The 25,850-nt window shown below is 41.3% G+C and overlaps 1 protein-coding gene across 1 annotated transcript in view; it reads right to left on the reverse strand.

Moving 5' to 3' along the window:
* Window positions 1–25,850, reverse strand: part of LOC149279294 (phosphatidylinositol 3,4,5-trisphosphate-dependent Rac exchanger 1 protein-like) — a 94,060-nt gene that overhangs the window by 22,721 nt on the left and 45,489 nt on the right. The window contains exons 7-16 of the mRNA XM_089501396.1: window positions 24,640–24,773; window positions 23,854–23,969; window positions 23,300–23,449; window positions 17,960–18,104; window positions 14,789–14,889; window positions 13,725–13,828; window positions 12,615–12,664; window positions 5,322–5,397; window positions 4,603–4,675; window positions 1,399–1,541 (exon numbers count right to left, since the gene is read on the reverse strand). Coding sequence (XP_089357522.1) covers window positions 1,399–1,541; window positions 4,603–4,675; window positions 5,322–5,397; window positions 12,615–12,664; window positions 13,725–13,828; window positions 14,789–14,889; window positions 17,960–18,104; window positions 23,300–23,449; window positions 23,854–23,969; window positions 24,640–24,773 — 1,092 coding nt within the window. The remainder of the gene's footprint in view (window positions 1–1,398; window positions 1,542–4,602; window positions 4,676–5,321; window positions 5,398–12,614; window positions 12,665–13,724; window positions 13,829–14,788; window positions 14,890–17,959; window positions 18,105–23,299; window positions 23,450–23,853; window positions 23,970–24,639; window positions 24,774–25,850) is intronic.

Genomic DNA, 25,850 nt, shown 5'->3' on the forward strand with positions numbered 1-25,850 from the left:
GATATATAGAATGTATAGGTATGGAATATGGAATGTATAGAATATGGGATATATGGAATGTAGAAGTATGGAATGTATAGGTATGGAATATGGGATATATAAAATGTATAGGTATGGAATGTGGAATGTATGAAATGTATAGTTATGGAATGTGGAATGTATAGGTATGGGATGTGCAAGTATGGAATATGGGATATATGGAATGTATAGGAATGGAATACTGAATGTATAGGTATGGAATGTGGAATGTATGGAATAGATGGGTATAGATTCTCTAGCCTATCATTTGTCAAAATTGTATTTTGTGAAGAAGCGCATTTCCCCTAATGGAATCGCTTCACCTTCCTTACACTTTATCCAGATACAATCAATAATGAGCGTGACATATAATGATTTAAACACCTAAATGTGATTCTTTCAGGAGATTGTGGAATAAAAACCACCACTAATACCGACTCAATGTCTACGTGCGAGACCGTAACACAAACACTTAACGAACTAGAAGATGTAAGAGTTTCTTCAAAAGTTTACTTTGTATCAAAGCCGCTCCCTGCACGGTTGGACAGAACTCATAACCTTTCATTTGTTCTGCTTCCAAGAACTGGGGGGGGGGGTTCGACGACAAAAGAGCGCCGTGACGTATTCCGAGAGTTTACGAGACCGTCCTTTTTTTAATCTTTGGAATGAGGGGTAAACTCTTTGCAGTCAGCGTCAGGTCTGTGGAATGCGAGTAAACGGCGGTATTTATATCCACAAATGAAAGGTTATGAGATTCCGATGTGGAAAGCAGCTGCTGCCCTTCTGGCTTTCGCGTTTTTCTCTGGTTTTGTACTAATTAGAGAGTTCGTCTGGATTTAGAGACAGTTCATCACTATATTCGTGTTATATATTTATCGTATGGGCTCAGACCCGGGATAAACAAACGGGGTCCTGCAGGCCCAAGAAACCCCACGACTCTTAGCTTGGGGGCTTCATGAGATGTGACTGTCTGGCTGAGCAAATGGGAGTTATATTCCACCTGGAATGCCTTACCCCTGCTCAGACTTTTACTTGGTTAGAAAAATAAAACATATACGTTTCTAAAAGAATGAAAACAGACAGAAAAAGAATGCAGAAACGTTAACCGACGATAAGCGACGGCCAGCCTGCCGGGTAGAAACGTACCGACGCCTCGGGCCGCTTACCGACAACCAACCCCCAAATGCAACGCTTTGTTCTGAAGAAGAATGTTTCTATGTTCTAGAGTGTGTGTGACGTGTAGCTGGGGCTGTGACGGCGAATCGGGAATAAAGCCGAGTAAGGAGGTTCTGGGGACGCAGACGTGTTTTTAAATGCTTTTTAAACGTTTTTTTTTGGGGGGGGTTGGGGTTTTTTTTTTTTTAGACGGGGAGTCCGTACCAGGAGGCTCTTGGCTAAGATGTTTTCGATGATCCTGAAGTCGTTCCGCAGCTGTTTGTTCTTGGAGCTGGTCCCCTCCATCTCTTCGTCGCCGTGAAATCGGAAGAACTGAGACTCGTCTTTAAACTCGCTCTTCTCCAGGACTAAGAAACGGAGAACAGACATCATATTAGCAGCGCCACGTTTCAGTACCGTGTAACACGTCAGCCTATTGCTCTATCCCTGAGTCAGAGAGATCCTTCTCTCCGCTTCGCTGACCCTTATCCTAAAATTCCACATCACAACTGGAAACCTAGAATCTGCCAGCAGATCCGGCCCCATTTGGCCCCCGTCTAGTCTGCCCGTTTCTGCTGCTTTAAAGACTCAAACCTTAATCAGTCGTTGGTCTCGTCTTAGATTCAGGAGCCGTATGTCTAACCCATGCATGTTTAATACCCTCACTGTTTTACCCTCTACCACTTCTGCTAGGAGGCTGTTCCACTATATACCACCCCCCTCTGTAAAGTAAAGCCAGCAAAGCCTAAGTAACACAATTCATGATGCCGACAGTGAGCTTCAAAACAAAATCACAACCTGTACGCGTTTTAAAGTGGCTGTGTTACTTCTGAAAAGCTGGCAAATTACAAGCCTCCAGAAGACCGCAAGTCTGGGATTTACAGGCGATCAGCCTCCGAGCAAACACAAGAGCTAAAAAAGGAACGACTAAATAAGAGAGGAGAAGATTCTCAGATACCAGGGGACACGCTGGCACCAAAATAAAACATTCCTTCATGGAGCAGAAGAGAAAACGACCAGGAGTCCGAGGACCTTCAACCACGAGAGCTTTTATCGCTTATTTTAAGGTCACAAAATGTTTTTAACTATTATTTATTTCCAGCGTAAGAAGCCAATTATGTTTCAGAGCACAATGGAGTTTATTTTTCCAAGTCTCCGTTTAATAAAAGATCAGGTATACAACAGTGTGTTACATCCGAAAACATACCAAAAGGCACAGGTATAGAACAGAAGCACAATGCACTGCAAAATAAAGCACGACGAATCAATGGTCATAGGCAAACGACATATCGGTTCACAGGGCGATAATCATGCATGACAGAGATCATCGTGATACGGAACGAAAGGGAGAAGTATGCAAAAGTACATAGTGTGGAGCAGAGGTGCTCAAGAAACAGGGTATATAAGTGGAGATCAGTGTCCAACAAAGACCCCCACAACACAATGCGTATGGTAAAAAGGCACATAAGTAAGCACACGGAGATGTCCGTACGGAGAGAGCAAACAAAAACAAACAAAACAAAATCATGAACACAACATAAAAATCAGAGTCAGATGGCGCGTGTCGCTACAACCACATAACACCTAAGTGCTAGCGAAGCAGCCGAGGGACACAAAGAGAGGGGAACACCCAGAGCAGGGAAGGGTGAGCCGCGCAAACGGACCCAGGGGTGGCAAACCCACACGACCGAAGGGGCTCCTCAGGCGGACTGTAAAAGAGCAGGAAAGCGCGGGGAAGAGGTGAGCTCCTTCCACCAGAACCAGCGCCTGATAAACAAATATTCCTTGCCCCTGGAGGCCCACACCAACTCCTCCATGTGGGCAATAAAGTTCATCCTGCTGACCCAAGCCTGGATCGGCGGAGTGTCACGGCTTCTCCAAAAACGGGGGATAACAGCTTTGGCCGCACTTAATATATGGTACGTCACTGAGTGTCTATAAACAGCGACCGGGAGCGATGTATGGTGCAAGAGAGCCGCCTCAGGGGTCAGCACATAATGAGGGTCATTTACTTCCCGAATCACCCCTTCCACTAGCTTCCAAAAGGGGGTAACCAAGGGGCAAGTCCACCAAATATGTAAAATAGTGCCAGGGCCCGTCTCACACCTCCAACAACGGTCCGGGACATCCGGGAGGAATTGATGTAAAGCGTGTGGGGTGCGATACCACCGAATCAATAACTTGTAGGAGATTTCCTGGATTCTACTTGAGATAGCGCCCTTATGAACCAACTGAATAATCTTATCCCATACCTCATCCCCGGAGAGAGCCGGGAGATCCCGTTCCCAAAGGGCCAGGAAATACGGCTTAGAGGAGCACTCAAGAGTAAGGAGGATGGAGTACAGTGTGGAAACCAGGTGGGGCGGCTCAGACTTAGAGGTGCACAGGCGTTCAAATTCCGTCAGAGGTCTGCGGTAACTCATCAAGCACGGTAAAGAAGCAATAAAGTGGCGCATTTGGGCATAAAAAAAGGTGTCTTGCGGGCGCGGCCGAGACGCCCCTAACAGAGTCTGCAACGGTTTGACTGAGTCCGAGTCAGAAATATGATAGAAACGCAAAATACCGGAAACTAAAGGAGAAAACGGTCTAGTCCTGCCTGTTCTGTAGCCAGGGGCAAAGGCAGGATTGTCAGAGATGGGGAAGAGAGGGCTAGTGGAGGACGTCAAAGAACCCTTGGACATGTATTTCCGGAGGATCCGCATAGTCGGGGAAATGGTGCAATGTTTAAGGCGAGCGGTGGGCCGGGAGGGGGTGGACAGCCACGGATAAGAGTGTATGGGGTGCGGGAGAGCGTCCTCCTCCAGTGTCACCCACTGCTTAGGAGCCCTAATAGTCCACTCAACCACACGACGCAGATGAGCTGCATGGTAATACAACTCCAAGTGTGGGACACCCAGGCCTCCCAGGAGCTTAGGACGAACCAGATGGGAAAAAGCGAGGCGATGGTGTCCAGACGACCAAATGTACTTCAAAAAGACTCGGTGGCATTGCTTAAAATAATCCCTGGGAATAAAAATCGGTAGGGCATGAAAGAGGTACAGGAACCGTGGCAAGATGTTCATCTTAACGACGGCAACCCCACAATGGAGTTTATTCACTAACCTCGCATGATACATTTTATCCCCTCAACTTTACTTTTCATTAAGAAGGGCCGAACCTGGGGAGCTTCTCCTGCAAGGAGGACTCGGCCAGTGCTACGTAATACAATACAGGGTTACATTTTGGGGAGAGATTCTTGATTTAGTTACGAGTTGAAGTGTTAGTGCAGCTTAGTGAATAAACACCAGCATGGGACGTTTAGGAGCCTCCAAAGCTAGCCTAGAAGTTGCTGGTCCCACCGCCCTGTTTGGCGGGTACCACTACAGGGTCACCCTGATCCGGCACGTCGGCCGTAAGAATAAAAAGCCACCATCCGGACGGCCGCCTTACCGTGATGCATGAAGCCATTGTTGCAGAGGCCAACGCCGAGGGCCACGGCTTCCTCTCGCGTCTGACAATCGCCCTATAAAGAGAGACGAAAGTTATTTCTCAGCCAGCTTCCTCATGCCGAGAATACCCCAACGGCCTCAAAAAGACTTTCTAAAATTAGTCCATTCAACGTCTAACAATTACTTGAATCGTCACAATCCTTCATTCATTCACATTTTTTTTTCTTTCGTAAACATTTTCGTCTTATTTTTTCCCGCAGGAATTGCCAAAACGAAGGGAAAAAGAAAACTTACAAACAGAATGCAGACGCATTATCTCGGCTAAATATAGAGGGTTTGGTTTTATACGCAATTAAGGATATTGTTTTATCGAGGAGCGGAGCCCCGGCGGCCAAACGCATTCCTCCAACGACTTAATACGCAAATAACAACCATTAAGATTTCTCGTATTCCGAGCTCGTATCGTCGGAAAACGTTTCAAAGGCAGGAAATAATTGCTTTGACTACTTTTCCTTAAATTGTTTCCATATCCAAAGCAAACTTTGTGGACTTTTTAAAGACAAACGGGTTGATTGCGTATTTTCTTGAATCCCGTAGAGCGAATCTTTTTTTTTTTTTTTTTTCCTTTCTTTTTTTCGTGATATATCAGAATTAAAAGTAAGGGTTCTCCCGAACTGCAACCCGATCCGTATCGTTACATATTTCAATGATTCTAATTACCTGGGATATGAGCCAATCCACAAGTTTACTGCCGGGAATAACGGATTTATACGTCTTTAAATGGTAATCCCGATCTCTGAAAAAAAAGAGAAAAAAAACACATTCATCACAAATAAATGTTCTAAATGAATTAATTAAATGAAAATAGCCAAGTCTGATTTGGTGCTCTTACAAATATATGTAACTACATTCAATTTAATATATATATATATATAATATATGTATTTCTTTTCAGAGATCTTTGCTGGGTTGGGGCGCCTCGAGAATATCTTTATCAAAGCCAGAGATGATCAAACGGCAGGTGATCAGCAATTTCCAAATGTCGTCATGTGACCGTCAAAATTCATATTCCACCTTAAGACACCGGGGCTTATTTTAAGTCCGACTCTGGCCCCGTCCTTTACATATTCTATCATCTCACGGAAATAATGTACAGACGCTTTCTTTTCTCTGTTCTAATCCCTGTTGAGTTGCATCATTGACTGATATTACCTACATTTACTACAAGTAGAAGTACAGACAGCGCGAGTTCATGTTTTGTTACATAGGAGATTGTTGGCTACACAACGACACATTGTTTCATTCTGGGAATTGTTTAAAATAAAATAATATATTATATATATCATTATAAAAATATATTATATATATCATAAAAATAATATATTATATATATTATTATAAAAATATATAATATATCATAAAAATAAAATATATTTTTATTATAAAATTATATATTATTATTAAAATAATATATTTTATTTATCTTTTTAGCTTTCCCTACTGAGTATTGTTACCAGCACTATGCATGTCACATTCCCGGAACATTAAATTTAGTGAAATTAGTAAATATATGGAGCCAATGAGAAATTGCATATCTGCCCTGCTCGCGTCCCATTGGTTGAGCTCTATTCGAATTCGGAAGACTGATATAAAGTATTGTCGAGCGTCTTGTAAGAAATCAAATTTAAAAAGCGATAAAAGACATTCATTCACAGCATGGAGATTATTAGATTTGGAGAATAATTAAGGGAAAAAGACCGTACTGTGATCAGAACACTCTGGAAGCCAAAAAACTTTGTACAAATCACATTTTTATCATTAAATTCCCCCCTCCCATTTTCCGCTATACATATTTTATTGCCGCTGCTTAAAGCACATGGTTTAACCGCGACTTTCAAGATGCAGAAATAATCTATTTAGCTCCAGGTCACAAATTTGGGGTCAACGGTTCAATCCATTTAGTCAAGAGAGCAAAGGTTAAGGGTCAAGAGTCATCAATCACTTATCCCAATCCCCCCAAAAGCTGAATCTTTCTGAAGCGGACGAATGCAGCGAGACAAAAACTTTAAAAAAATGTTTTTACCCTGCAAAAAAATATTAAAAATAAATTAAGATCAGTGCCATTTAATTTAGTTCAACCCTTTCACAACATTAAAAGAGTAATATTTGCAAAAAATAAAATAAAATCAACAATATTTTGTATTAATGAAGGTATTTGTGGTTGGGTTTTAACCAATGTAAACGTCTGTGTATTTAAGGAAAAAATGTGCAACATCCCAGAAAATGTAATAAAAATATTTTATTTTCAACAATGTTGCAAAAAAAAAAATAAAAAAAAATCTAAACCCTTACACAACATTAAAAGAGAAACGTTTGCAAAAAAAAAAAAAGAAACACATTACAAATAAATAATATTTGGAAGGAATGTATTTGTGGTTGGGTTCTAACTTCTAACCAATGTAAATATCTACATATTTAAGGAAAAAAATTGCAACACCCCAGAAAGCTTTGCTTACTCATATACCACAACCTGATAAAAAGTGTCAAAAAAGCACAAATTCGGCCGGTAAGGCAAAACTGCCTGTTTTTCTTCTGTGTGTTAGTGAGATTTCGTACATAAACAGTAAATTTGCAAAATCACAGACTTTTTTGCTGCACAAAAGCCGCGGACAGTACTTTTTCGCTGAGATAAAACTTTAAAAGTGTAAAAATAAACTGACTAGCCTGTTAACCCCTGCTATCCCATTTCCCATAATACACAAAGAATTACGGCACATCCAGTATAACATAAAATGCAAGAGAAGTGCTGAGGTTACTGTATACAGTGCTGGGGGGTTATATTACTGTATACAGCGCTGGGAGGGTTATTACTGTATACAGCGCTGGGGGTTATATTACTGTATACAGTGCTGGGGTTATATTACTGTATACAGTGCTGGGGTTATATTACTGTATACAGCGCTGGGGGTTATATTACTGTATACAGCGCTGGGGGGTATATTACTGTATACAGCGCTGGGGGTTATATTACTGTATACAGTGCTGGGGGGTTATATTACTGTATACAGCGCTGGGGGTTATATTACTGTATACAGCGCTGGGGGTTATATTACTGTATACAGTGCTGGGGATTTGGTCACATGATTTGCCCAAGTATTTCTTCATATCGCTCCACGTCTCCCTTTCGGAGGATCGGGGTTCTGGCAGCCATCGGAGGAGTTCGAAGAAGGAATGCAAGGGCAGTTAATAGCAGGATCTGCCCCGCACATCATTAAGATTCACCCCATTGGTTTTTAGCCAAATGTTTCAAAGGAGCTTCACAAAATTAACCCAATTAATCAATGTAAAGCCCGAAAGGGAGAGAATACCGACTCGGTCTTATCGGGATAGATCCAGGAGGAGGCCGGCCCCTGACTATTAACAGATAAAGACAAACATAAAAATAGTTGTGGGATATTTTTTTTGGAATTAAAGAAGATTCCAGCTCATCAGAGCAAATCCTCCAACATATTGGAAATGTTCTTGTAAAAGCAAAACTAATTCCACGGCCAAACCGCAAGCAGACAGCAACTTGTTTCAAAGACACGTGGGGAGGAATCAGGAAAACATCTGAAGCTGAAGAAAAGTAAAGACTTGTTGGGTGGGGGATTGTATGACAAGCGGGTTGGGAATCATTATGGGAAATAACAAAAATCACTATTTCACAATTCTTAAGCCAATTGTGTTTTGATTGGCTGTCGTGCATCCGCATCATGGTACAGGATAGGGGGATAAAGAGCAATTCTGCAACTGCCCGCTTTTACCAGCTAAGGGACATTGAAAGTGGGACGTGTTTCATTAAATAAAAAAGAGAGAGAAAGAGAAAGACAAAAAAAGAAAGAGAAGGAAGGAGCAAGGGAGAGGTGAAGAGAGAATGACAAAGAATATGAAAGAGAGAATGAGAAAGAATGAGAAGGAGAAAGAATGAGAAGGAGAAAGGGAGAGAAGGTGAGAATGAGAAAGGGAGAGAAGGAGAAAGGGAGAGAAGGAGAGAATGAGAAGGAGACAGGGAGAGAAGGAGAGAATGAGACAGGGAGAGAGACTGAGAGGAGGAGACAGGGAGAGAGAATGAGAAAGTTGTGTTTATCACCTTGCTTTTATTAATAAGTGGTTCATTATAGAGTTCCACTTGCCAGTTTGCTTTTTTATGACTATTTAAAGAACTCTGTTCTCGAGGGAGGAAGCCGAGCCGACTTGAAGTTATGACCACATTTCCTGCTTTGAACATCTTTACAACTTGCCAGAGAAACAGCTGTTCCAACGCACGGCCATCGCCTTCTCTGCGGCACGTCTGAGCGACAGCTCCCGTCCTGCCATACTGTATACAGTCACACGTCCAAAGAGAACGGGGCACCGGGCTCCCAAAACCTCAGCACCGGGGGCCCCTTACCTGTTTTATCATCATAAAGCAAACCGACCGGACGCTGCATTACTCTACACAGAAAGTATCCGAAAACGGTGCCTGCTAAAAAAAAATTTGGACCTTATTCCAGCCATGGCGTGGATGCCAGAAATCCCATGAATGCCTCTTTGGAACACATTCATTATTAGTGCTAAGAGGCTCCGGGAGAAGCTCCGTTGGTGGTCTCCATCCATAAATCAGAACAGATCACACTTTCTGTGCGAAACACAAAATAACAAAGTTCTTTAAACCAAACGAGTCGTGAGTTCTGTACTGTAAGTGGGGCATACGCCCCCCCCATTTTATAATCTACCCAAAACACCCCCTTTAGTTTAGGGGAGTAGCCAGGGACGATGTCTACTACTTGATCAATCAATTAACAAAAATCAACAACATAGACAATATTTACATTTAATATCCCTATAGTTCAAATGTCCCCTTTTCTTGGCAGCCTGACGAACGTTCACTTTGGCCGCAATGTTATTTTTGAGAGTAAACAGGAGATATTTTGCCCCCAAAAATGTAGCAACACTCTCCAGCATTCCGGAACTCTTGGGATTTTCCTATTTCATCAAAATCTTAACACCGGCATTAAAATATTTACTTCCTGTATACTAAATTCCTGAGCGGAGTGCGTCTCAAAGTGACCTCAATATCTCTTCTGGGGTCACATTCGCAATTAAAGAAATAGAATGATGAAAAAAATAATAATTCCGTCCATAAATTCTTTACCGTTATTACCTTCAATTATTACACGCAGTTGAGAATAAAGCTGGGAATTCTTTAATAATCCATAGGGACAATTTATATAAATACATATTATAAATATATGTATATTCTTTTGTATTAAACCTTTTTTTATTATTCATTTTAGTTATTTTGTTACTTTTCTTTTGGGTTCGGAAAATATTTGCCACCATGCACCTAGACCCCCCTTACGCATTGGCCGCTAACTTTGCATGTACAGAAACCTCAATGAAGGGTTAATACGGGCAGGTAGACTCAACTCTATCATTAAAAATGATCTCCGCATGTATTTCAGCTTTCTGATGAAAATGTAACTATGTTCTGTTCTCTTCCGCCAGAAGGATCGCTTCTTATGATTCTTCCCAGACATGGCCGCTCATCCATTGATTAATATTTCCAGCCGTCGAGAATGACACAATGTCATGTAGTCACGGCTCCGCGGCGATTGGTATTAATGTATGATGTATTTTCTCCTCTCGGGGTTGGCGTTGAGTCACGCAGCCTGAAGAAGGCATTCATATGGTAATAGGCATCTGGAAGAGGTGACCTCATGGTGGGATTAGCGAGGGGCCGGTGGCAAGGGCTGCACATCTCCGTATTAAGAAGCTGATCTAAGATGAACTTCGATTTACCCTCCAAACCCATATTATGATTATTGCTACGGACCCCTCTCCCACCCGCACGTTATATTTATAGAATCGACCAATGGCAAAACCCCATATAGAATGAATATTATCTATAGAACATCACACGCTGGTTACGTCATCATCCGTGAAAGGGTTAAAGATTTAGTGCGCTTTAATCTTTGGTTATTAGTCGGATGCACGCGGCTCAATGGTTCACGGGAGAATCTTCCCCATCCCAAAGGTCATGAGCCCCCCAGGAACAGGACACAATGAGGGCTTTATGGCCCGTAGGAATGCGGGTCGGACATCCGCTTTTATTACTGCTTCCAGCGGAGCCGACGGTGCAGCTTATACAACACGGAACACGTAATACCACGAGACACGTCAAACACGTGGGGGGAAAAAAAAAGACAAGGGAGATGTTACATCCCAAATTAATATGCATACTTAGAAAACCACATAGCTGCCAAGTATCCCAGGACTGGCAGGCCAGCGTCTGTTGTATATAATATGCCCCCTCCAGTGAGCAGTTTCTCCAGGACATGGGAAAATTCCACGCAAAGTCCATCATAATAGCGATTTCTGGGTGATTTATCTGTGCCGTCAGCAGCTGGGATAGGGCAGACACCCGCGTCCTGCTCCTGCCATTGTATGATCATATATGGAAGGTATATAACCCCAAGAGTCATCTCGTAGCCAATGGGAGATGAGCGCCAGACAGAGAGGCTGGAGAGAAGCTAGATTTATGGAGGATTCTGTTTTATAAGCTAGTTTACCATCGAGTATGGAACGGGCTTCCCATAAACACTACGGTACACGCTCGCCCCCGGTTAACGTGGAAACTGAATGACGCTACATTAATAAGCTTGCGACAATTAAGAGGAGTCCATTAGAAACCGTGATTTCCCCGGTCCGAGCGGTTTCACACATTAGATAATTGCATTTTTTAATTATGCAAATTATGATCAATGACGTGTCAACACCGCGGGTCGTCTTTGCATGACAAAGACCCGACTTCTGAGCTCATCGCATCTGCCATGAACCTCAGCGACAGAGGCTGCCAGCCAAGGAGAAAAACCCCAACGATCTTTGGCCTCAATGATGCAGCTCGGATAATTTGTGCTTCTTCACTGGATCTAAAAACGATATCGTCGTCCGACATCAAAGGGAGGAAGCATCTCTGTTTCGCACATTTCCAGCTATTATTTGGAAATCAGCATTTGTTCTGAATTATAAAATTAAGAATCTTCTGTTTATGCGACTGGCAGCGATATCAACAGAAATCATAAGCTTGGCTGGTGAGCCGAGACCACCGAGCAGATCCACAAATATAAAACATCCTTTCATTTTAAATTATCTCCAGTCCTTAATTAGCTCCTTTTTTCCTTTTATCGTTCTTTCTTTCATCGAAGCCTGAAGCGACCCGCGCTTCCCTGCCATCATGTGAAGAAGAGGTGGTAGGGCCACAGTAAGAACCAGATCGCCAACCAGAACTAAGATGGCACTCCCCACGTTGGGACGAGCGACCCCTTCTTTTCTTCCGAGGATGAAGCCTAAAAGAGGGCTGATCTTCTAGAGGTTTCCAACAAAAGAGGGCGCACTGAAGTTTTCAAGGAGGGGTGGTGGCTGTAAGGCGCAGCCCACCAAAAACAGAGCGTCCAAGCCCAGGCTTCCCTTGACCTGTACATGGGAGCGGCCATCTTGCTGCCCCATCTCATGGTCTAAATTGTCCTCTCGCCAGAAGATATTTGTGATAATAGCTTTACAGAGGGACCTGCGAGTCCAGAAACAAAACTCTAGCGTTAGAGGCTCATCCACATGCCGGCGGAAGGATTCCAATGTGATCTGCCCTGGGGGGTCATGAGGAATTAAGGGTAATTAGCATGAAATTCCAAGCTATCCATCCGGGGACATCAGAACTGGGAAATATAAATCTAAATACCCTATAAACAAAACATTTACAGCTTAGTGACTACAGGCCGCTTCACCGAATCCCTCATCCCGCCTGTATCTGTAACTATTTGATTACACGCTGGATGCACTTGTGGCTTTCGGCTTACGTGGCCTCGCCGACCCCCAAAAAAAATATTTGCCGTGTAATTTTCTTTCTAAAAACAAGTCGTACCCTGATGAGAAGAGGACGTTTCCCACAGAGAACCCATCATTACGCGCCCCGGCAAGCTTATCGTTCAGACTTACTTGACCACTGGTGTTAAAAGGCTGTGCAGCCGACAGTAGAGTCTCACACCCTGTGAAATAAAAAAAAAGGACACCACGGAATTAACTCACTTACGTCCAGCGAGTCAGATATGAAATATACATCAAATATATTCGCTAATAATGTAGATTTTTAAGCAAATGTCGACTGAGCTTTATAAAGATTAGAAAAGCAAAGCTTTCTTCCATCTGAAGAAGAGACCTCTGAGATCCTCAACGACTATGTTATTTTACATCTCGTACTAAGCCGGGCCAATAAAATGTATCCATACCCAATTATTTTGGGGGTAGATTCTGATATAATTAGACAAATTGTTACAATGTAATAAGAGTTTTGTAAAAGGGCTCTTTGGGTCCCCTGACTCGGGGACCGCTGTGCTCTCATTTAAGCTGATTTATGGCTATAACAAACGTGATACAGCGGGAGGTTACCCTGCCATGACGTGTACTGTAATAATATTCGGGGATCTCTCACACCAGCCATTAGTAAATCTTCCGGGAGAGTGGGTTACGCTGTCATGTTATGTCACGACACAATCACGACCCATTAAACAGGGTTAGACGGGTCACATCTGTCCCCATATTAGAGGAAAAGCCTTTTATTCACTTAAAGTGAGGGTCCAATCAACCTAATGGACTAATTTAACATGCAGGGGAATAACACATTGATTTATTACGCGCTCTGATTGGAGGAATGGTCGACCTACTTAAAGGGCCGACATCATCTTTTTTTTTTTTTTTTTCTTTTTTTTTTATCATCCTCCATCTTAACTTAAAATTACGGCCGGACGGCATTAATATTAATATAGATAAAACTCTAATTTCTAAATCCAATTTCTAGTACTTGGACTGGTTCGTCATTTTCAGCCTCCTAAAAATATCTATAAAAAATGTAAAATATGCCTTTTAAATACAAAATGATCCCACTCTACATCGGGGCAAAACAATAAAATTATTGTTTTTGCTTTGGGTTTGTTCTTTTAAAATTAAAATGTTAGATTAAAAATGGAAATCGTCAATATTCAAATAATATATAAATATAATATATATATTTTTTATTTCTAATCGACCAATCACATGAAAGCAACGTGCCTTGGACATGATGTCTTCGAGTTCACTTCGTGCCTTGTACGTCCCATCATCGTACCGGAATCGGTAAAGGACTTGTTCGTTCTTAAACTGGTGTTTGTCTGAAACTGATAAGGAGATTTGGGATTTGATATTTGCATTAAGTAAAAAACAACGATTTGATTATTTGAGTACGACTGGTGATAAAGTTAAAATTCATTAAAATCGAGCAATCAAGGAAAAAAGGAAACTGTTATATATCTAATCATTTAACGAACTGCATTCTATCTGTGTAAGTCCTAGTTAAAGGAAATATGTCCAAGAGGTTAATAGAAACTTATAAAAATGTATGTTTTTCCTATTACAGTAATAACCCCCCAGCGCTGTATACAGTAATATAACCCCCAGCGCTGTATACAGTAATATAACCCCCAGTGCTGTATACAGTAATATAACCCCCCAGCGCTGTATACAGTAATATAACCCCCAGTGCTGTATACAGTAATATAACCCCCAGCGCTCTATACAGTAATATAACCCCCAGCGCTGTATACAGTAATATAACCCCCAGCGCTGTATACAGTAATATAACCCCCCAGCGCTGTATACAGTAATATAACCCCCCAGCGCTGTATACAGTAATATAACCCCCAGCGCTGTATACAGTAATATAACCCCCCAGCGCTGTATACAGTTATAACCACCCAGCGCTCTATACAGTAATATAACCCCCAGCGCTGTATACAGTAATATACCCCCCCCCAGCGCTCTATACAGTAATAACCCCCCCAGCGCTGTATACAGTAATATAATCCTTTATCTGCAGACCTGGAGCCGCCATTGCTGTCAGTCATGTGATATTTTGGGTGAATTTCCTGCTCAAACACCACACTGAGCTGATGCTTTATGGCAATGCTAATGAAGTCTGTTCCTTCAAAGACTTTCATTAGTTAGGGTGTTCGCGTGGTGATTAAGACTGAGTCATTCTATTATTCCTCACAGGCAGTATGATAAGGAGTCGGGGTGTCTAGTAGATCGGGTTTAGATAAAAGAGTGAGAACTCATACAAACGGCTGATAAGCACTTACCATGATGAATGATGCCATTTTCTAACAATGCTTGGCCCAAGTTGACACCTTCCTCTGCTTTGCTGATCTCTCCGTTCTCCATCAACCACGAGACAAATTCACTGCGTCAGACACAAAACAGGGTGAATTATGAATCAGCTTAACCATGTCACACAGATTCGGCGACGGTAACCGCTGTGACGTCGCATGCGAAGCGGTAACTAACATCCGGAAAATCAGATGCTTCTAATCGTACATAAGCCGGGCAGTTATTTCTCCCCCAAATCCAACCAAAAAATATAGTTAGTTTCCTCATTTCACAAAACAATATAGTAGAGCATAAAAGAAAACTGATACTATGTAGTATTAACACATTCTAGAACAGGCTGTAGGGTCTGGAACCTGGAAGCTTCTACAGAAGCAAAAATACTCTTAGGTGACCTACCACGTTATATATATCTCTACCTAGAAGAAAAGCTTTAAGCCCCCCGCAGTACCCTGAAAGGCTGCCGCCTCTACAAGAAGGATTGTATCGGGGGCTTCAGACATGGCTCAACTAATGATGTAATGTGTTTCCCAATCAATTTGGGAGGTTTAAAACCCCTTCATCGACGGGCCACCGGCTGGTCAACATCCATAGACCATGTATCATAAATATATATATATAGACAGAGCGTATAGAATGTATCCTATTGCCCCCCCCATATGATGTTTTCCTGGCCGTACCAGATCTTACCAAGCGAGCTCTGAGATATATTTAGATATATTTCGCTGTTAAAGAGACACCAGTTGCTCTTGGAAACCGGTAGGATCCAGCTGCAGACGTTATTACGCCGGCTATGAAAGCAACGATTTTAAATTATCTATGGCAACCAAAACAGAATACGCAACGAGCTGCCATCGCTTCGTCTACCGTGCAATTAGACGTCGCCGCCACGGTCATTACTTAATTACCGAAAGTCCTCAGATCTGTAAAGCGCGATGAAAGAGCTTTCGAGAGCCGATCTCTTTGGGAACATCTCAGCGTCGATTGTCCGAGATCCGGACTTCTTTCTGTTCATAAGCGGCCGCAGCGGCTTAATTAACGCTAACAAAGCTCAACACTTGTAGGGTTTCATCGGCTTCTAATAATCTTTAAAATGTTTTACTTTGTTTCAAATGTTCCACTGTTCTTTATGAACATTTCATGACCAGAACACGAAGACAGTGAGCTTCTCCATAACCTTTCAAGGACGCTCTCCAGATTAACTATACATTAAACAGGGCTGGTTCAGTCCTTCCTGCAGGCCAAGTTCCCCGAGGTCGGCCCTTCATTAAGTATAGTGGAGTCACGGAGATAAAAATGCTCAATTATTTTTTTTTATTTTTTTTTTACAAACATTGCCTTTGTAAACGTTACAGATGCTCGTACGTTATCGGTCTCATACCAGGCTGCGTCAAACCAGATGGTTAAACGTCTGCCAAACATACAGCCCATAAAACATGTAAGGACCATAAGAGAAAATACCGAAGTAAAACACAGAAAGGGGATATGGCCCGTTCCAAAAAAGAAAATAATTGAAGAAATTTGGGGCATAATGCGGTCGTAAAGAATTTTTAAGCGAAGAAATGGCCAATTGGTTCTTTTCTGCCGTCACTTTGTATCCAACTAAGCAAAGCTGCCTGACCATTCTGATGGAGTCACTGAAGACATCGCGGGCGTATTAAAGACCATAACAAAAATACGACATCAACCCATAAAAAAACGAAAGCTGTTTCTACGCTAAGCTTTCTGGACCAGAACAGAACCCAAAATCAACGGCACTGTTTAAAAAAAATATATATATTATTGTTTCTTAAATTCCATCTATTCGTAGTACAAAACCTGGAAACGCTCTTAAAATCCAAAAGGGAAGATTCTTATAATTAGCTGCGACCACATTTTTTTATTTTTTTTTAGGGTTTTACATTTTTTAAGGGGGCCTTTAAAACAAATAATATTCATTTTATGGCAAAACCACTTCCTCAGACATATTAGAATTGACGTTTTTGAAGCCGGTGACCACAAAGATTCTTCGCTTAAAAGGAGAATCAAAAGCAGACAGCGTGCGAAATACGCTTAGAAAATAACATTGTCAGGATTACTAGTAGGATTCCGTTATATTTTTCCTGGGAAAAGGATATTCGCCAAATTAAAAAAAAATGCTTAAAACGGAATTAAATATATTAGCTTTTTTTCCAAAGGGAAAACAGAAGCTATGCAAGGGCCATCTGTCCTAGATGGCCCTTGAGCTTTACTCAAAATCAAAAAAATAAACTTGAACCAGATAAAATATATCCTTTTCCTCTAGATTATTTTTTCTTTCCGTTATTAAAATCTCACACTTTGGAATTAAATCAGTAGAATAATCCAATCATTGATCTGTAGTTATCTAATTAACAATGACCTGGACGTGGATTATGGATGCGCGATTGATTGGGATATACTGGGATTTCATTCTGGGGACTCCTGTGCATTCCTTGAGTGGATTTAAAATGGAAAATACCTCAAGACAAATGTGTCCCGGAGCTTTAATCCTTTAAGTGCCAGCGACCCGCGCATCACAAGACTTAATGCAATTTTTTTAAATCAGGCTACTTTAAGATAGCATGGTTCCAAATATGAAATGCTCTTATTTTCAGAGATTAGGGTATCATTCGCATGGATACATAGTAACCGTTCTTAAAAAGTATTTTCCCATATTGGAATTCCATCAGGAACCCCTGGACAAAGAATACATCCATCGATCATAGACTATATGGATACAATAAGATGTTATAAAGAGTATGAAGTCTTAATGTAGTCGGCCGACCCAATAACTTGCATGAATTACCAAAGATAACGTTCGCTAACGTAGATCAGTCCCTGTTATATGAACTGGCCGACGCATGGATGTTTAGAATTTAGTAACATTGTAACTCTCATGTACTTTGTTTATGGTCGTTAAGGTCGAAGGAAGTGATATCCGGAAAACCCCGAAGGGTAAAATACCTGAATGACCCTCTTCCTGAAGGCCAAGCTCGGGATGTTCTGAATTCCTGGTTCCTAAGGACATGGACATGTATTCCATTTTCACAACGAGCATTCCATGAAGCTGGAAACATTCTATTCCCTTAAATATATTCTGCATCCGATGCCACGAACGGCCCTTTCCCGTCCGGAGCTGCACTTACTTGCCATGAAAGCACTTTGGGATCGTGCTGAACTTTCTCCTCCGGTCCTTGATGAGGTTGGCTTTCTTGCTCACCATGTGATACAACTTTTCCCCTTTCTCGGCAATCATCACATAGGCGTCCCGCTCCATTCCCAGCTTGAGACCTGATTGGGTGGAGAACATTACATGCATCAGAGAGAGTACAGAATACATGTATATACCTCTCAACTGTCCCTGATTAATCGGGCCAGTCCCTCTTCTGACCCCAAATCCCTTTGTCCCTCTCTTCACTCCAGATGTCTCTCTTATTTCTGGTTATAAGTGTATCACTATGTTTTCTCTACAGAGGGCACCATAGTCCTCCGCAGAACTCTACAATCCATGTATCCATGGTGATAAAGTCAATTTGATAATGCTACAAAACGCTCATTTACACAGAGGGTAATACCGCTCATAGTCCGCGGGACCGATATCAACTAGGTCGCCTCTAAGGACCAAAAATCCACATTATTATCACTTATTTTAACACTTCTGATATCATCTTCCAGGTGCGTTATTATTACTGGAATAGAGTTTTAGGTGATAATCACAGTGTTAATTGTTGACATATTGCTGCTTATAACCGATAAACCCCGTTTCAAGGTCAAATATTATATTAAAGACATACATCTATGTATATAATCATTTTATTGCTTCTCTTTTGGCCACACAAGGAAAGGGACTGCCGTAAAGCAAGACCCTTGTGCAGTGCGTATAAAAATCAATTAGCTTTATTTATAAAGAATACCCAAACAATAGCAATGATATCATTAAAAAGTATAATAAAAACTTGGTTAGATAGTAAAGAGAACGCAATACATCCCTCAATATTCAGCCAGAATAATAAATGCTTTTATTATACTTCTTTTTCCTTAAAACATAGTGTTTAAAATTTAATATGTCAGCTGTTGCCGCCGTGAGCGTTCATCCATTGTTCTTCAAACGACCTTCTAACCCAACGCTTGCATCATTTCCAGAAACGATGGTTTTGAGCACGTTCCCAAAGGACAGGAGGACAGGGAAAGTCACCAAAACCGAAACGGGGTCCGTCGATTAACAAGACGCGGGGTTAAAAATGAATGGTCATGTGGTTCACAGGGGAGCAATAATATTTCATTTTTTACAATCTGTTATTGGAACATATAAAACGACATACTTAGTAGTATTCATTAAAAAAAAAAATCCTTGATGTTAACGTTTATGATATAAGGGAGAATCCTATTCAAACTCCCGGTTTAAATAAAGTGAAACAAGTGCATATTTTCAATATTTATTAAAAAATGTATGTGTATTTATTTTGGGGGGTGGATATTTTATGTTGCGGAAGTAACACGGCATTAGATACTTGGGATCTGGGCTAAATTTCTGAGTAATTACCATCTATGCCGATAATGTGAGCCCTGTAAGGTTCACTACATCAGAAAGCCCTATAGTCTGGGCTTTTTAAATGCTTTATGACATCACAGGTGATGTCATAACTCTTCGGGTTTCTTTGGGGGAAGTGCTGGTTCTCCGGGTCACTTCTCCTCCCATCACTATCAATTTTTCTGCGTTTGGGGCTAGCCCCGCACACAAAGTCAGTGGCAGAAGTGCGATAATTTACGGATAACGTCTGACACCAACACATTTTTCTTAAAAAAAACCCAAACTGAACCTCTGTGTCAGCCGAGTTTCCTTGGATGATTCCCAGTCCCCTGTCATCATTCAAACGCTCCACGACGATGGTTTTCAGCCAAAATAATAGTGTTCATTAGGAAATGTTATTTTTATATGCACACGGAACACTGATCACTTCAACAGAGAATATTATAGTCCGCGTGTGAACCAGCTGGCTTATATCTGTTTTATCTAATAAAAGAAAAGCTACAAATGCATTTAATTTCTAAAATGAACCCGTTTCTCAATCATTTTTCCAATATTCACAGTCTATTTGGCAGATACAATTTACTGGAAGTTTTACGCAGCTGAAGAAAGCCATGAACGACGTCTAAAGACAATTTCAGAAGGAACGTGTCAGGGTCAGGAGGGTTCCAAGTTTGGCTACATAGAGAAGACTTTCTGGCAAAGTCAGCACGACCCAATGTGGCCAAGGAAGGTTATTCCAAGAAGGTTATTCCCATCTGAACAGGCTGGATTGGTGTAATCCAGCCTGTTCAGATGGGAATAACCTTCTATATATATTGTTTAGATACAGATACATAATTATAAGAGACGTTGGGCACAGGTGGAATCGTGCATTCTGATGGCTTTGTAATATCGCCACCTCATCTCTTGGTGTTCTAACCAAACAATAGAATAGAAGATATGAAATCATATCTAGTCCCCCTTCTGCCATGAGAGTCACCAACTACCCTGGTGAGCCATCTAAGGTCTAAGTAACTATTCTACTTAGATGTCACATTGTATCTCCATCGGTGGTGGTGGTGGTCAGTGGATGAGAAGTTCTACCTAATGACAGACACTCAAAGAACTTTGGTTTTAATTGTTTGTTTGAAGAGCAACTGAGATCCATTCAAGTATGTTTGTCGAGGGGCAGTCAGGGTGTGAATATCCAAATGGAATACAAAAGAAGCAATTTGGATCTCTTGAAATATCTAGTACAGGTTTAAATTCTCGCAATCACTAACAGCATAATCTGTCCTCATATGTCCACCAAGACGAAAACACAAATATGTCGCATTGCTTCGGAATGTTCAAACATCTCCAAGATTAACATTGTTACTACTGTGCCTTCATACATACCAACTATTAAAAAAAAAGTAAATTACCTAAATTTCCTTCTTCTTATTTTTTTTAAACAACGCTAGGCTCAATGCCTTACGTGTTGTAACTCCAGGCTTGGCTGATTAAGGTCATATGTGGTGTACAACATTATTTAAACATGTACAGGAGCTCTTAGAACAAACATAAATTATTCACAAATTAAAGCAAATAGTGATTTTAAAATGAGGAGCCTCCATTAACTCTTTTTTTATTTAACCGATAGATTACGAGGAGCTAAATGAAGACTTATAACAGATTCTGAATATTGAATTTATTCGTCCCCTGCGTTAATTTAGCTAAAAAAAAATACATTTCTGAAATTAGGCAGAAAGAGGACATTAAAAAACACCATGTTTAAAGCGGTATTTGATGTGAGTATGAGTATGTGCTCCAACTCATATTTATATTCAATATCTGTAATAAATATATCTTGTATCTATTTACAAAACAAAATCAGGGCTAAAAGACGACTGTCTATGGACACGGAGCTTTAACGGTATGAATTTAATGGCGAATAATCTGCTCCTCCGTGTAATAAAATATTCTCTCTCTCATACATAGTGCTACCAAAATATATAGATTATCATTTCAGTATCGGAGGTGCGGAGGGGGGGTCTGGCAATCAAAGTCTCATTAAATAAACCCCAACTTAAACATTGGCTCGGCATGCCATGCCCTCCATAAACTTAAAACCGCTTGTTTATCCGGAGTGAGTCCAGACGACTAATCTACAGATCGCCTAATTGACACTTAAATGTGAACGGTGTCAGCAAACAAGCACATCGTCCGAATACATTAAACTTTCTGCGAGCAGAGCTTTCGGTGGCTCCTGAAATCAATACAAAGGGATTAATGGTCCCTGGACGAGGTAGGATGAGGTAGGATGCCGCTCTCTCTTCTCCGGGTTTGTAATTAACCGTGGAAAGAGTCTTCCACTTATCCGCGCTCCATCAACTCCAATTAAATGTTTGACTTAGAGTATTTCCCAGAGAAAATCTTTATTCTCTCGACATACATGACGACCGCTATTATCTGCTACTTGACCATGACATACCGCAGACATTTGAGAAGTATTAATATATACAATACATATTTACCAAACCTCCAATGTGGGGCGTCACATGTGGCACTGCCAACAATATGCGGGTCATGTTGTGATGTCACATACCATATATATGACATCACTAAACATCCTATCTCACATGTACATCACACACGCTGAATTGCATTTTTTTTTACCCCCCCCAAAAATGGACATTTGCTGAAACAGCCCAGAGAGAAGCACAAATTGTCAGGACTCTCCTAACAAATGTAAGGACTACACCTGGTTGAACGGGCACAGGTAATGACGAGGGGAGCCCCCCCGACATTAACCCAAAAATCAGAGGCTGTACATAGGCATCACAGGAGGGTTTATGACTGATGAAGTGCTATGGGATACATATCCCTGTATCCACTACTCACAACGGCTCATTGAAACGTAACAGAAAAATATTTACTGTCCCGCTTGCCGTTGTTAATAAATATCCGGGTTGTGTTACAAGGAGTGTTCTATTATTAACGCGTTATTTGTATCTGTTAGGAAAATGTATTAATTCCATAAAAACATGGATGAGCAAGACAAATAAAAGGTCATCAACTAATTACTGACAGGTTTTCATTTTCCGCTACATAGTCATATAGTACACACGCCGCCATCCTAATGTTACAGAAGCAGATTGCATGTTCATGTTTTTCTGCATCATGGTATTAATTATGCATCTGTTTCCCGATCAATATCCATTAGGATTTACAACCAACGCAGGAATTATTACTGCAAAATACGGGCCACAGGTGCACGCGGAGAACGAGAGAAAGCAGGCGCTTTATTCACCACTCAAGTGCCATATGAACCGAGGGAATTCGAAGAGATATACAGAGTCTACTAAGTGGTTTTGGTCAAAGAGGGAAAGGAATGGGAATGAGAAAAGGAATTCAAGATGGCGGCTCTTGTGGCGTGGATAACGTGGATTCCTGGTGTTATTTTAATTTTCTTTCTTTTAATACATGTTAATTGGTAAATTTGTTAAAACTGAAACTTGCTTGAAGGCTTAATATGTAATACAATGCTTTATATTTTAAAAACACTGAAAAGAGCAGAGCCAGGGAGTAAGTGAATGTATTTCAGTGAAAACATCACAAAATACTAATTGCATTTAATGTTCTAAAAGGTTATAAAATCACTAGGCCTGGAATCCATGGGAACGGCACTAGGCCTGGAATCCATGGGAACGGCACTAGGCCTGGAATCCATGGGAACGGCACTAGGCCTGGAATCCATGGGAATGGCACTAGGCCTGGAATCCATGGAAACGGCACTAGGCCTGAAATCCATGGAAACGGCACTAAGCCCGGAGTCCATGGAAACGGCACTAAGCCTGGAGTCCATGGAAACGGCACTAAGCCCGGAGTCCATGGAAACGGCACTAAGCCCGGAGTCCATGGAAACACAATTAAGTGGTCTTTATGGAAAAATGTATATAAATTCATTGTATTCTTGTATTTTTTGTTAACTTACTCTCCCTTTGCTCTCGCTCCTTTAAGACAGCGTCCATCCACTTTTGTTTCTCCTCTGCCGTCTTCGCCATGCACACAAACCATTTGTTTTTGGCGGTGTTGTGGATTTTCCACCCGTTGGTGACCGTGTAGCCGTTGCTGTGATAGTCGGCTGAAAGGCAAACGCAAAGAAAATGGCGTCCGGAAATACACAATACATCCCATAAGCTCCCGTACATCAGCGTTTGGTTCTTATCCTGTGTCACATCTATCTGTTGGGTTTCATCTTATCGGGTTTCTACAATTACAATGTATTAGGTGTAGAACTGTTGGAATAGAGTATATATTCTTAAAAAAAAACTAAATTGGGTATACTTCTTTGGAGAAAGGGATAGAGGGAGGATAGGATAAAGAGAGACAGAGAAAAAACGGATACAAAACGAGTCTGCTTGACAAGTTGAATGGAGAAGGAATTTGATAGCCCTGGGGGTTGAGAGTAAAAGAACAGCTAGTTCTGGGCACATATATTTCACAATATCCCATTCTAGTCTATTACCAACGATGTGTTCATCCTACCTGTCCCATCCTCTACATTCTCGACCTCCATAACCTCGGTGTTAATCCTCCCGCGGAATATGTATAAGGAACCGTTGATAGATTTGGTTCTTTTCGTCGATTTCTTTCCCGCAACTCTGCCAAGAAAACCAACAATGTTTCAATGATGGAATATGAACTCAAACCTGAATGATTTTCTCGGAATTTAGAAAGATAACGGGCTTTGAGGTCTCCGTTCTTTTTAACGTATTACTGTATGTTCATCTATATTATCAATAAGCCATTAGGTAAATCCAATCTTTTTGAAATAATTGAGATATTGTTTGGTTTTCCCCAATTTGGAAGAAGACGAAATGAACACCCAAGTGTTTTGTCCCAGGAATAAGAGATTTAACAACCTGAATTACTAACCTCAAGTCACCACTTGAGGTCTCGTTTTATCCTTAGAAACTACAGTTTGTAGGTTTATTCAGACTATTTTGCAAAATCTATTGACTTCTCCTGCGATAATATCATACTCTTGTTTTATTGTCAAAATATTATTCCAAGACCTTTATAGAACAACAAGTCCGACCATAACCTACTCTTGTACCATAAAAATGTAAATGTTCTGATTATTATCATCATATATTACAGGGCCCTGTAAGACAACGACCTTTCTAGTTTCCACATAAGTTTATTGTTCTTCATAACCGGTCCATGGGAACATGTTCCAAACATGTGTGTGTCAATGACCGACCCCTGCCTCCCTACAAAGCATTTTGCATATAAGATGGCTGCACATCACTATGTAGTATCTTTTATTACCTGGACTTCCTTTTGCAGTAGACCAGAAGGTTGTCGAAAAGAAAAAACATCCTTTCCTGGATATTTCCGGCCGAGATCTTCAACAGTGTTCCTTGTAGGAGAAGCTGCGTACAGATGTCAGTCAAATTGGATCCCTAATAACCCAAGGAAGATGGGAAGGTGTTAATTTTTCCGTGATAAACTATATTATGTAGCAAATGACCGGGTCCTATTCTGTCTAACCTTAGTGGCCAAAATATTTGGTGGCCCAACATTCTAGCTGGAACACTGACCACACTAACATATTGCAACTAAAACCCTGAGCAGGAACAACCCAGGGTATCCAGACAGAGGAGAAATTCTACTTCAAACAACTCATTACATCCCCTGGAACTGCTGAACCACAAACAATGAACTATTAGGGAGGGCTTCACATTTTTTTATGGTCCCTCAATGTCCTCTTTCTCTAGAACGTCAATGGTGCAATAGCATGCGCATCCACAGAAAAAGTATAAAAGGGGTTAAATGGGAAATGTATTTGCGTCGGTGGCATGGGAATACAGAAGAGAAAGATCAATGAATACATTGAGAGTGTATAGGGCTTTATCTCACCCTCAAGAACATGTCATCACATGCTGATTTATAAAGATCATTTATTCCAGTTTTACATAGAAGAAAACATTAAAAACAATGCATTCCACTCCCCTCCCAGAATCCTCGCTGCGCTTGTTTATACGGAGCTGGGTGCAGCCGGGAGGAGGAATGTCCTCCCGTACCGTCGGTCAGCGGGGTCAGGGTGAGCCAGACCCGGCTGGGGGTCCGAAGCTGTACACAGATCTCCGGCGGGGAGACTAGGAAAGGGTCATTAGCGCAGAGGGAGAGCCATTCATTCCAGACTCGGGCTGATATAGGTGTAGCGTTAATGTATCCCCAGGCTGCATGGGTGGGTCATTCAATGGAATCGAAAGAATTCCACCGACACTCTTATTCCGTCACTTAAATAAAAAGAAGAGGGGGTTGGATCTGATTCAGACACAATCTATTAGCATAGTTTGGTTCAGCCGTATTCACAACTTGAAACATTGTAACATTCCATGGATTAATGTATCCAGCGATAACCTCCAAAGAGGGGAGTTCCTGCAGAGGGTGCTTCATTTGGGGGGGGTCTTACAAGCTTAGAAGCCAATCGAGCCAAGGATATCAAAGGACACCACTGCAATTTTCATTGCCGA

Source organism: Sceloporus occidentalis, unplaced genomic scaffold (assembly GCF_023333645.1).
Source record: "Sceloporus occidentalis isolate IW3139 unplaced genomic scaffold, rSceOcc1.0.p SCAF_173, whole genome shotgun sequence".
Classification (NCBI taxonomy): Eukaryota; Metazoa; Chordata; class Lepidosauria; order Squamata; family Phrynosomatidae; genus Sceloporus; species Sceloporus occidentalis.